Here is a 12,161-nt window from a genome sequence, read left to right as displayed (position 1 = left end):
AAAGGGAACAGAGTCAGAAAATCTACAAATGTTGCCACATCCTTCTAATCTGACAAACATTAGAGCACTATACAATCATGAGGCGGAAAAAAACTGCCTTAAATCACTCCTCCAGCTAAAAATATCAAGAAAACTAATTTCACATAAAAACAAATAACAAAATTATGTCAAATGCTATGCAATGTTTCATATAGATAGATAGATAGATGGAACAGTATGACAGCCCTACATAAAATAAAAGCACAGCAGAAATATATATTTTAAAAAGAAGTTTTAAATTCTACCCTTGTATTTCAAACTGAGTTAAAAGACATTATGAAAGTGATAAAGGAGATTACAGAACAATATGAATCATAATTAGAAAAACTCAGAAATGATGCGAGAAATTTCAGAAAAAAATTTTAACAGAATAAATCATTTCAGAAATGATGACTAAACTAAAAAGAATATAACATTAAATAAGCTAAACTGAGCTTCCCTGGTGGCGCAGTGGTTGAGAGTCCGCCTGCCGATGCAGGGGACGCGGGTTCATGCCCCGGTCCAGGAAGATCCCACATGCCGCGGAGCAGCTAGGCCCGTGAGCCATGGCTGCTGAGCCTGCGCGTCCGGAGCCTGTGCTCCGCAACGGGAGAGGCCACAACAGTGAGAGACCCACGTACCGCAAAAAAAAAAAAAAAAGAATAAGCTAAACTGAAAATACCTTAAGAGAACTGGAATAAGAGAGGAAACACATTTTAGGTCAAAAAGAAATGAAGAAAGATGAAAAGGATTCAAGAATAAAGGATAATACTGAAGACAAAGAGTAACCAATAAACACATAATAAGAGTCACCAGAACAAATAAAACATAGTAAGAAAATAAAACAAGTATTAAATTTATAATTAATAAAAACTCCTGGGCTTCCCTGGTGGCGCAGTGGTTGAGAATCTGCCTGTCAATGCAGGGGACACGGGTTCAAGCCTCGATCTGGGAAGATCCCGCATGCCGTGGAGCAACTAGGCCTGTGAGCCACAGCTACTGAGCCTGCACAGCTGGAGCCTGTGCTCTGCAACAAGAGAGGCCGCGATAGTGAGAGGCCCGCGCACCGCGATGAAGAGTGGCCCCCCCTTGCCACAACTAGAGAAAGCCCTCGCACAGAAATGAAGACCCAACACAGCCATAAATAAATAAATAAATAAATAAATAAATAAATAAATAAATAAAATTTAAAAACGGTCACCTAGCTTTAACAATGATTAATTCATAGTCATTTAAAAAAAAAAAAACAAATTCCTTGACATTTAGAAGGAGGAATTGAAACTATATATGTATATTAAAGGACACATTGGAAATCTAGGGAAATCAACCTAGAATGACCAATACCAGGACATATTACAGTAAAATTATTTGACTTTAAAGAATAAGAAATTAAAAGAAGAGTAGATGAAATTAAGCAATACTTCATAATAAAAGAAAATGGAATAATATTTTTAGATACCCATAAAAAGAAAAAAGAATAAGGAATCTCTTAATGAACCACTATGGAAGGGCCTCCAAGAAATATGCTTCAAAAAGGAAGGGGGGGTCTTCCCTGGTGGTGCAGTGGTTGAGAGTCCGCCTGCCAATGCAGAGGACATGGGTTCGTGCCCTGGTCCAGGAAGATCCCACATGCCACGGAGCGGCTGGGCCCGTGAGCTATGGCTGCTGAACCTGCACGTCCGGAGCCTGTGCTCCGCAACAAGAGAGGCCACAACAGTGAGAGGTCCGCGTACCGCAAAAAAAAAAAAAAAAAAGGAAGGGGGGAGGTGATTTTTTTAAATAAATAACAAAAGTGCATTTATTTAGTACACTACCATCTGTTTACAGGCATACCTCGGAGATATTGTGGGTTTGATTCCCAATCCACAATACTATCCATCATCTGAGTCTTCAGTGAGTCCTAATCTTTTGGCTGGTGGAGGCTCTTGCCTCAGTGTTGATGGCTGCTGACTGATCAGGGTGGTGCTTGCTGAGGCTGGGGCAGCCGTGGCAGTTTCTTGAAATAAAGCAGCAGTGAGGTATGCCACAACGACTGACTCTTCCTTTCACAAATGATTTCTCTGTAGCATGCAATGCTGTTTGATAGCATTTGACCCACAGTAGAACATCTTCCAAAATTGGAGTCAATCCTCTCAAACCCTGCTGTTACTTTACCAATTCAGTTTATGTAACATTCTAAATCCATTGTTGTCATTCAACAATCTTCACAGCATCTTCACCAGGAGCAGATTCCATCTCAAGAAACCACTTTCTTTGCTAAACCAAAAGAAGCAACACCTCATCCTTTCAAGTTTTATTATGAGACTGCAACAATTCAGTCACACCTTCAGGCTCTTCTAATTCTACTTCTCTTGCTATTTCCACCACATCTACAGTGACTTCTTCCACTGAAGTTTTGAAACCAAAACATAAAATCTTTATTTTCCTTTCATTTTCCCCCAGGGCTTTCTCAGAATATGGATAATCATTTTTAAAGACAGGTGAATAAATAGGATATCTTCAAGCTATGCGTAATTTGTATTTCTTTCAGTATTCTCTACTACTAAGTAGGACTTCAACTACATTTTGGGTTAGCTATGCAGAACTGGTTAATTCCTCACATACCAGGTTATCAAGTTAAATGCTCAAGGTATCAAGACATTGCTCTAATGCCATAAAGCATAATTACTACAGTAGTCTCTGGCTAAGGGCCCAACTTTCCAACACCTGACTAGTATTCACTTTAAAACAGTACACAAAAATATTGAGAATAGTATCTATTCAAAATGATGTAATGTAACCTTTGAAATCAGCAACAGAACACAGATAATACTCTGAAGCAGTATAAATCCATTTATGAGATCAATTTAACGTCCTCTGAAACACTGTTTTCACATCACTTTTTTTAAATTAAATTCTCAAACTGAATAATCAACATACTATAACTAAGAGACATTTCAATAGGAAATGGCATTTGGAAGCACAGACCCAACCTTTAAAAAGTTTGTTCAGGAAATTCCCAAAACTAGCCATAGCTACCAATACCAACAACTATCAGAGATGATAATTTAACAATCAGCTGCATCTATTAATTAAACTTGTTAAAATGTGGCCACAGTATGAAATGTACAGTCTGAGAAGCTTCCAAGTCTCTTCAGTGCTCGTCACAGGTGTGGATGTACTTGCTATGAGTCAGAGACAAAAGACAAAAGAGATTGGAATCCAAGTTGTACTAAGATGAGCTCTCTATTCATGTTTCATGAAAAGTCCTTTAAATAGCTACCGCTGACACATGGAGCATGATTCACTTTTCTTCCTCTGCTTAGGCTCACACCCTGAATAGCACAGGAAAGGAGAGGTAGTGCACACCCCCACTGTACTGCAGAGTTCACGGTATTCCTTATTTCCTTCTGTTATGGGCACATTCACACCGCTCCACCTAACCTGGTAATTAGACCATACCACATAAAACCACACTGTTAGAATTCTCTATAACAGTTAATGTTGCTCTTTTAAAAAAGTTTTAAGGGTTTTACAAACATCCCATTTATTAATTACTCCATCTCGTGTCAGATTAAAATATTGACAAAGGCACACCCAACACTGGTCTAAGCGGAGGTAGATTTCTTACAAAATTGAAAATTCGAGCACTATATTTTGATATCATGTGAAAATACTTGGATTTTTCATGGTGATGAATAGGTATGAATTTTGTTTGCTTTTTTTTCTCTGTATTGTCCACATTTTCCACAATAAACCTATTATTCTTATAAATATACAATCATACTAACATTTTTTAAGGAGAAAGGCTTCTCAGTCAATTTAATCCAGTCTTATCAGGACTACTTTTTGTACTCCTGGATATTTTGCTTTATTTAGGATACCACAGAGAGGCAGGCACCAATATATTATCCCTGTCATCAAAAATAGCAGAAAAGAAAACTTTTTCTATTTCATTAAGCTCCACAAATATTTAGAAGACCCGTATGCTATATATGTCTTAATATAAAAAATATGTGGATTGCCATAGTCTACAGAAAATACATGATAAATATATTGACTTTCAAATATCTGAGGGATGACTTGCAGACCAGAATTCAAGCAATAAAGTTGATATATATTTTCATGATTTAAAAACTTACTTTTGCTAAAATTTCATCCTACATATATTTAGCATAGAGTGGCCTCCTTTGATACTCACAAATTTAATCACATCTCCTATTCCTAAGAAATTATTAGATAGAACCAACTTTGTACCAGTTTTTAAAAAAGGCTATATTCCCAGAAAGAAATGAATTATATAAAGTAGGTCAAACAGTGACGGTCAAAATTTTCTAAATTCTTAATGATCAGGTACAATACAATTTAAATATATTTATTAAAAATACACTTCCAGGAAGTCTAACACATATACCTATTTATGCACAAACTTAGTAAGTATAAAGTAGATATAGAGATTTATGGATTATCTCACAAACTGAGTTATGCATATTTTTATTTTCCCCTCTTCTATATACAAGGACTCTATGAGTTGATTACTTAAGCTGTTTTCCTTAAAAACTTTACTCAAAATACCTGCTTTAGATTAATGTATTTTAAGCTTGAATTAATTTTCTGCTGTAGCTACAATAAAGAATATTTAAAATTTTAAATGTTCCTTTTTATTTCACTTCTAGACTAAGATGAAATAGATGCACTTCTCCCTATTTTTCTCAAGAAGTACAGCTAAAAGACCTGGACATTATCTTTAAAACAAATGTAAGAAGACTGCAAAGGGGGACAAGAAAGCAGACCACCTGCGGACTTGAGGAACCAAGGAATGACACAGCAGCAAGTTTTGTGAGTTTTCTTTTAGCCACCTATATCCCAAACTAGGTACTGGAATGACCAGCAACCAGGAAATTCCAATGGGCACAAACACAAACAGCCCCAAGGAAAGGTACCCCTCTCCATCCAAAGGTCCACAAAAGGGGCAACCTAGCAGAACAGATAACTGGTAGATAATAAGTGCTCTATGAGGGCCAAACCCCACGGAAAAAAAAAAAAATGTGATCCCATCTCCAGCTCTATGAGCAAAGGCCAAAATGCTAAACCCAGACTCTACCCTCACCCAGCAGGGACGTAGAAACTAAACAGTGTGCCTGCCTTTGAGTTCAATTTGTCTATTAGACCTCCTAGTACACTTTTCTATCACTTATTTGGCCAAGGTGATAAAATACTCCCTAAGTTAGTTTACTCTTTTTTCCATATAGTATAAAAAGGAGAGAGGTCCTTTTTGGTACTGAAGTAAAATCACCTAAAAAATGTTTTCTTGAGATGTACTGTTTCCAGTAAAAGGAAAGTATTTTTAAGTTGAATATTAGTTTTGAAGACTCAAGTTGTTACTCTTAGATTACCACTATTAATAGTAAAAGCAATAAGACAACAATGATAATGTCACTAGGCGTTTACATTGGTTTTCACTATGGAAAGCTCAAAATGTTGTATACCAGGTGTTAGATGGTCTCTCAGGTATGTTATTGTTCCCATTAACAGATTGAGAAACCGAATTTGCAAAGGTATGTGTCTCACTAACGGGCCCAGAATAAGTCACTCAATGTAGAGAGAAGAAAACACAAAGTTCCAGTAATCAGTACTGAACCTTCCAATAAGCACCCTAATTCCAAGTATGGAGCTATAAATGTGGCTGTATACAATGTAATTAGCCCTTGAGCAGCAGGGTGCATTATATTAGTGAATTCATTCATTCATTCAGGAGTATTAATTGAGCCCACATTACATGCTAGGTGTTGCTCTAGGCACTGGAAAGTTCCCAATCTCATGGAGCTTACACTCTGGTGAGGGTAAAAGAACAAATAAACAAATCAAAATAAAATAACAATTGTTATGAGGAGGGGGGAAGAAAGCAAAGAAAGGGGGCTAGGGAATGCTGAGCATGTACACAGGTTCTTATTTTCTATAGCATAGTCAAAGAAAGCTTCCACAAGAAGGTAGCATTTGAGCAACTTTCTAAAGGAAACTAGGGTTCACTGAGAGTTGTTAAAAAGTATAATTTTCAAAAAGTTAAAATGTGACTCATATAAATATAAATGAAACACATCAAAGACTTATACTACTCTTTATTAATAAAAGAATCATTTATGTTAACAGAAGGAATCAGATGTTAAGACTGGTTCAAAGAACATTTGAATAGGCATACGAATAGAAATTTTAAATAACGGAGTGTTAGACCAAGCAAGAGTGCTAGATGGAGATAATGTCTAATGAATGTCCTACAGGGCAATAAACACTATTCTTTGAAATTCTAACAGAGGGATATTATTTGCACCTCTTCTGTGAAAAAAATTAATTAACGTGTAATGTCAATACAACTGAGACTTTTAATCAACAGTAAACAGTCACATTCACAGTGAGTACTACATTCTTTTAAATAATCCTTGAGTAGGTCTAGTAAGTAATGCCCTCATAGGACACTGAAAGAACATACTGCTCACCATTCTCCTTGTTTTCAAGTTTTACATTTTTTAAACAAAGCCATGCAGATATCTGCAGGAAGAGCATTCCAGTCAGAGAAACTGAATGAATCACAAACAGTTTCCCTCCACTCACCACTCCAACAGGCAAGGAATGCCCTCAGTAACACAGACTCACACATTCGCCTGGACCTTATTATGAACTCAGTGTAAGTAAATAGCTGGGGGCGAACTGGAAAAGTTGGAGAAGCCAGAAGATTTACACTGAAAGGAGAATGACAGTTGAGGTTGGGAAATGATTTGACTCACATTTTTTAAAAACACTACTCCACCTGATGAAATAAAGACTCATTAAGGGAGAAGAGCACGGGTAGAAGCTAGAAGGCCACTTAGGAGACTATTAAAACGATCTAGGCAAATAAACACGTAAATACATAGTTTGTCAGATGTGAAAAGTGCTATGGAGAAAAATAAAGCAGAATGTGGGAAGGCTGGTAGGGGATGTCAGCATTGTTTGGAAAGGTCTCCCTTGATAAGGTGATTATGTGCGCGGAGACCTGAATGATATAAAAAAGTAAACAATGCAGAAAATTGAGGGACGAGTGCTCTAGACATAGGGATAAAGCAAAACGATTGAAGAGAAAGAATCAGGTAAAAGACAGGGAGGAGGGACACAAAAAAATGGAGGGCCTTGCAAACCATTTTAAGGACTTACTTGACTTTTAGTTTGGGTGAGGTGAGAAGCCATTGAAGGTTTCCAAGCAAAGAAATGACATGAGCAGCTTTATTAAACAGATCACAGTGGCTGTCATGTGGAGAATGGTCTGTAAGTGGGCAATGACAGAAGCAAAAAAGATTAGAATAGAAGATACTTCAGTATTCCAAGGGAGAAATAAGGATGGCCTAGAATAGGTTGGCAGCAGTGACCATAATGACAAACAGTCAAAACCTGGATATTTTGAAGGTAGAGCCAACAGGTTTTTGCTTAAGGAACAGACATGGGGTAAGCACAAAAAGGAATAAATGTGGGTTTCAGCTTTAGCAACTGGAAAGACAGAACTGCTATTTCCTGGGATGGGGAAGACTGCAGAAGAAACAAGTTTGTTAAGGAAATTTGAGGAGAAGACGAGGTGACATTGATTACAAACAATTTATGAAAAAGGTTAAATATGTCAGTTTGGTGTTTATACGATTCTAAGCTCTTTTCAAATGTAATCACAATAAGAAAAATTGGAATGTCTAATTTCCAAATTGAGAAAATCATCAGAAACAGACTATTTTTCGCCAGGCTGAGTCTGAATCAGCTAACCTGCATGGCCTCTCAGGGATTCGTGCTCCTCAAAATGGCATTTATCATTAATTTCACACATGTTAGTCAGTATTTTACATATTTAAGCAAGTATCTGATGCTTCATTCATAAAGTTTTCATTGGGCACTTTTTGGAGTTATATTACATGCTTCATCAAAAGGCCTACATACTAAATTTATAATTCACTGCTTTTACCTGAAGTTCTTTGTATCTATCTTGAAAAGAAATGGCCTCTTGCTCTTTTTCTTTAAGGAAATCTTTTTCCAAGACACTATGTTTTTCCATCAATGATTCCACATCCTAAAAGAAAAAAATCCAAGCATAAATTTTGTAATATTTAAAGGCATAAAATATATTCAGTTTTTTCAATGAACATATTTAGAAAATATTTGGTAAGGAAAGAACCCACCGGAAGTATGGTTTTCAAAGTTCAACAATATTATAAAACGTATGCTTCACTCTCATTCCCAGACCAATATCAAACACTGATATAACACTAACACTGCTGTAACACTAAAATTATTCATGCTAATAAATAAATAAAAGCATCTAAACTAAGTATAAACAACACTCTACCTCTACCTATACTTTCTATAAATTTGCTAAGGTCTTTTTATAGAGATATTTGTAGGAAACAGAAATGAGAACACATAAATAATTTACTAAAATAGCTGTATTTCTAAGTAATCTTGTCAAATATCCCATCATGTCTGACTTCTCATAGGGACAAATGAATATTACAGATCTTCTAACGTACATAAGAAATACAACACTACCTGCTTTCAAAGTAAATAAAAATAAACCAGAAGGAAAGCATTCATTAGTGAAAAAAAAAATCCAGTAAAAGATGTTCATATCTTTAAAAGTACACCTTTAAAACTAGAAATTTCTTATCAAAGACTTTCGTAAGAGATAAGCTTGTATGACTGATTTAAACCTACAGCCAAAGAGCATAATAGCTTTTCCACTGCTGAATTTTTAATCAGAAGTTGGGATTATATCATATTTCCAGTATCTGCAATTCAAACATTTATTTTTTAGGCAAATGTAAATATACCTTTTTAATTCTCTGTTTTTCTTCTTCAGATACTTTGAGTTTCATCTCCAGACTTGAAATTTTCTGCTGAAGCTGTATGTTTGATACATTGGCTCCAGGATCCTCAGAATCATCCACAAGAGCAATTGTTCCATTACTTTTCTCCTCAGTTAAACCCAACGGAAAAAGTGAGATATCCAGATGAGTGTGTGCTGATTGCTGAATCTAAACCACATTAACAAACAAACAAACAAACAAACAAAAAACACAAGAGGGGAAAGTTTACACTGCACCAAGAAGGAAAACATCCAAAGGGCACCAGAAACCACATTTGGAAATTAAGTTGTAGCAAAGGTTCCGAAATTATTTCACCCTTTAAGTAAATCAACAGAAGACCTCAAACTATTACAACAACCTGATCTTTGCAATAAGAAACAAAATTTTCTGTAAACTTCAGAGTTTAAAGCATTTATTATTTTCCAAGCAAAGCATTAAAAACTTAAAACTTTTTCTTGAGAGTGTATATTAAGTATAAATACATCTGATACCAGTTCTTGAATTTACACACACTCAGAATTTGTTTATATACTAAGTTATAAATCAGATTTTAAAATGTATCAATAACCACTAATTGATCATCACTTTCTAGTAAAGATAACGGGTGACTCAAGATTGTATACAGCACTTTGGAAATCTGGAATAACTCCAGCGTCTAGCACAAGGCCTGAATCGATAAATATTTGAATGAATAAATGCTATGACCGCTGTGTTTTTGGTCTTATTCTAAAATTGAAATGAACATTCTAATACTTGAAAACATATGGTAAGCTTCCCTGAAAAGAGAAATAGTTTTTTTGTAATTATTTTCCTTTTTGAAGTTCACGATCTGCAATGCAAAACTAAGTCAACTTTAATAAAACATATTTGGTTTTCAAACAGTATTTTGGTAACTAACACTGCTTAAATACCTTGCAATTGTGCCACAAAACAAACATAGTATTCAGTTTTTAGAATTCTAGATATTAACCTCAAAGTTAGAGTATCTACAGGAGGGGGAAAAAAATGGAAATCAGGAAATCTTCAATTAAATCAGTATGCAATTTTTTAAGTAGGCAAAGTTCCTATAAAAATATGCTTGTCTTTACCTGTGCTTTAGGAAAAGTTTGACTGACAATGCTGTTGTCTGCATGTGTATTCTCTGGTGATGAAATGATGGGCTCAGAAGAGAGGCAGCCAACCGAAGGAGAAGTGTGGTCATGGTCCAATACAATCTCAGGAGAGGCTGGAGAAAGATGGACTCCAGATACTAAAGGAAAACAAACAAAACAAAACAAGGATCATTAAAGGGAAAATAAAGAACAGGTTGAAGGGAAGAAAGGGAGTAGAGGGAGGGAAAGAAAAAGGGGTAAGGAAAGTAAAAGCAATGAGATAGAAAATGAGGATTCTATGACTATTTTTCAGGGATTTTTATCTGAGATCTAAAACTAGTGTTTCTAAATTGAACAGGTCATTTCCATGTGAGACCCAAGCAAACAAAACAACTTAATAATGTCTTAATGTCTACATACTCACACATTACCATAAGAGGTGCATTTGCAACTCAGAGACATTATTCAAATATATTATTTACCTATTCAATTAGTTAAGAAAAAGCACTAGCATGCCTACCAGTGCCAAACACAGGCACTAGGTACTGAGGAGACAGCAATGAGCAGGACACGCATCCATGTACTCAGTGACCTTATGACCCAGGAGGGAAGTCAAATGAAATACTTATGACAATAAAGTGAGCTAAGGGGAAGAACAATGACGTTAAAATAGCTAATCCACTGTCTCTGTGTTAATTTCTTCTTTTACAACAGCAAAAGATTTTTCATGTTAAAGTCAATTTTAGTTGTTTCCACATAAAAATAATGTTGAAATGCAACTCTGTAATCAGTTTCGCATCAAAATATTATTAGATTGTGATTAGGGTTCAAGTACAAAGGTCACAAAAGGAAAGCCAATTCCAAACATGAAATAAGACAAAAATATTGATGATGGCAAAATAAACAGATATTACTTTATTTTCAAACGTTCTTTCTAAAAATTCAAATGCATTTGTATTGTGTGTTTTAAAGTTTAAGAAGAGTAACTAAATCATTTTTAACAGTAATTCATTTATACGTTTTGACTTTCTAAATTATAAAGACCTTTATTCCACATTGGCATCAGTAGCAACGTCAGTGAAGTTCTACCATAAATTCTGGAAGGCAGCTCACAATGGAAATTGCATTTTTCCCTAAAGAAAGACATTTATAAGGTCATGAGGTATTAACAAACTAAGGAATGTATCAATTTTTTATTGGTACCATATAGGATTATTTAATTATCTTATATACACTTTCATTGTGTAGCAGTATTGTGTTTTTCAAATACTATGTGCCATACTGGATAAGGTATTGTAGCTTCTCCCACAAGCATTTCACTATTTTAACTAAAATACAGAAAACGGGAATTTCAACCCGTGTTTGTACTTTACATATCTTTTTCAGAAATTTTTGCTAATCTTCACTATTCTATATGCTAACAGATTTCCCTAAAATGTCAAAATATTCTAATTCTAAATTACAATTATACTAAAAATATTACTAATTAGTTTTTAAAGTACTATAGTATAGTGAAGAGGAATACAGCCTTATGATTAGAGCACAGACTCTGAAATCATATTGCCAAAGCAAGTGTACAACATCTGGCAAGTTTACTTAACTCCTTCAGTTTCCTCATCTGTAAAACTAGCATAGAGGTGCTGATGAGGTTTTAAATGACTAAAATATGTAAAGCTTTTAGCATTGTGCTGAAATTATTTTCATCATTATTTCAAAGATTGTTAAAATTTGTTGGACAAGTATGTTTTACTTCCAGGCATAAAGGGTATGTGTGACTATGATCCTATGTTCAAGAAACCCTTAAAAATATCATTCTGACCCACCACCTGAACATTTTAACATCTCTTTGTGTTATTCACATTTATAGCCATAATCTAAGACAAGATGTCATGTTGTCATGAGTTAAATTCTCATTCTGTAACATTACATGTTCAAGTATGCCATATTAAGAAAAGAAAGAGGGAAAGAGGCTAGAATAAAGGAAGGAAGGGAGAGAAAGGAAAGAAAAGAGATAAATAAGGGGAAGGCAAAGGGAGAGGCTGAGGGAGGAAAGTAGGGAGTGGGAGGAGGCCCCCTCACCCTCACACTTCCCACTAGTTACCACTATCATACTTTCCCTTCTTAACCAGATTTCTTGTCTCCATTTGCTTCTTCCTCACCCAACCCTCATCATGCCACTAGACCCACTTTTTATGAT

At 35.4% G+C, this 12,161-nt stretch overlaps 1 protein-coding gene across 11 annotated transcripts in view; it reads right to left on the bottom strand.

Annotated features, from left to right (window-relative positions):
- Positions 1-12,161, bottom strand: part of CCDC91 (coiled-coil domain containing 91) — a 416,368-nt gene that overhangs the window by 269,347 nt on the left and 134,860 nt on the right. For all 11 annotated transcript variants that reach the window (XR_009521176.1, XM_060024524.1, XM_060024515.1 and 8 more), the window contains 3 exons: positions 9,962-10,122; positions 8,838-9,041; positions 7,976-8,080 (listed from right to left, as the gene is read on the bottom strand). Coding sequence is in view for 10 of the 11 variants with exons in the window: in XM_060024524.1 (XP_059880507.1) it covers positions 7,976-8,080; positions 8,838-9,041; positions 9,962-10,122 (470 nt within the window). In the remaining variant the exon portion in view is untranslated. The remainder of the gene's footprint in view (positions 1-7,975; positions 8,081-8,837; positions 9,042-9,961; positions 10,123-12,161) is intronic.

Source organism: Delphinus delphis, chromosome 11 (assembly GCF_949987515.2).
Source record: "Delphinus delphis chromosome 11, mDelDel1.2, whole genome shotgun sequence".
NCBI classification, from domain to species: Eukaryota; Metazoa; Chordata; class Mammalia; order Artiodactyla; family Delphinidae; genus Delphinus; species Delphinus delphis.
Note: the sequence above shows the minus strand (reverse complement) of the source record. Positions and strands in the feature narration are given on the sequence as shown.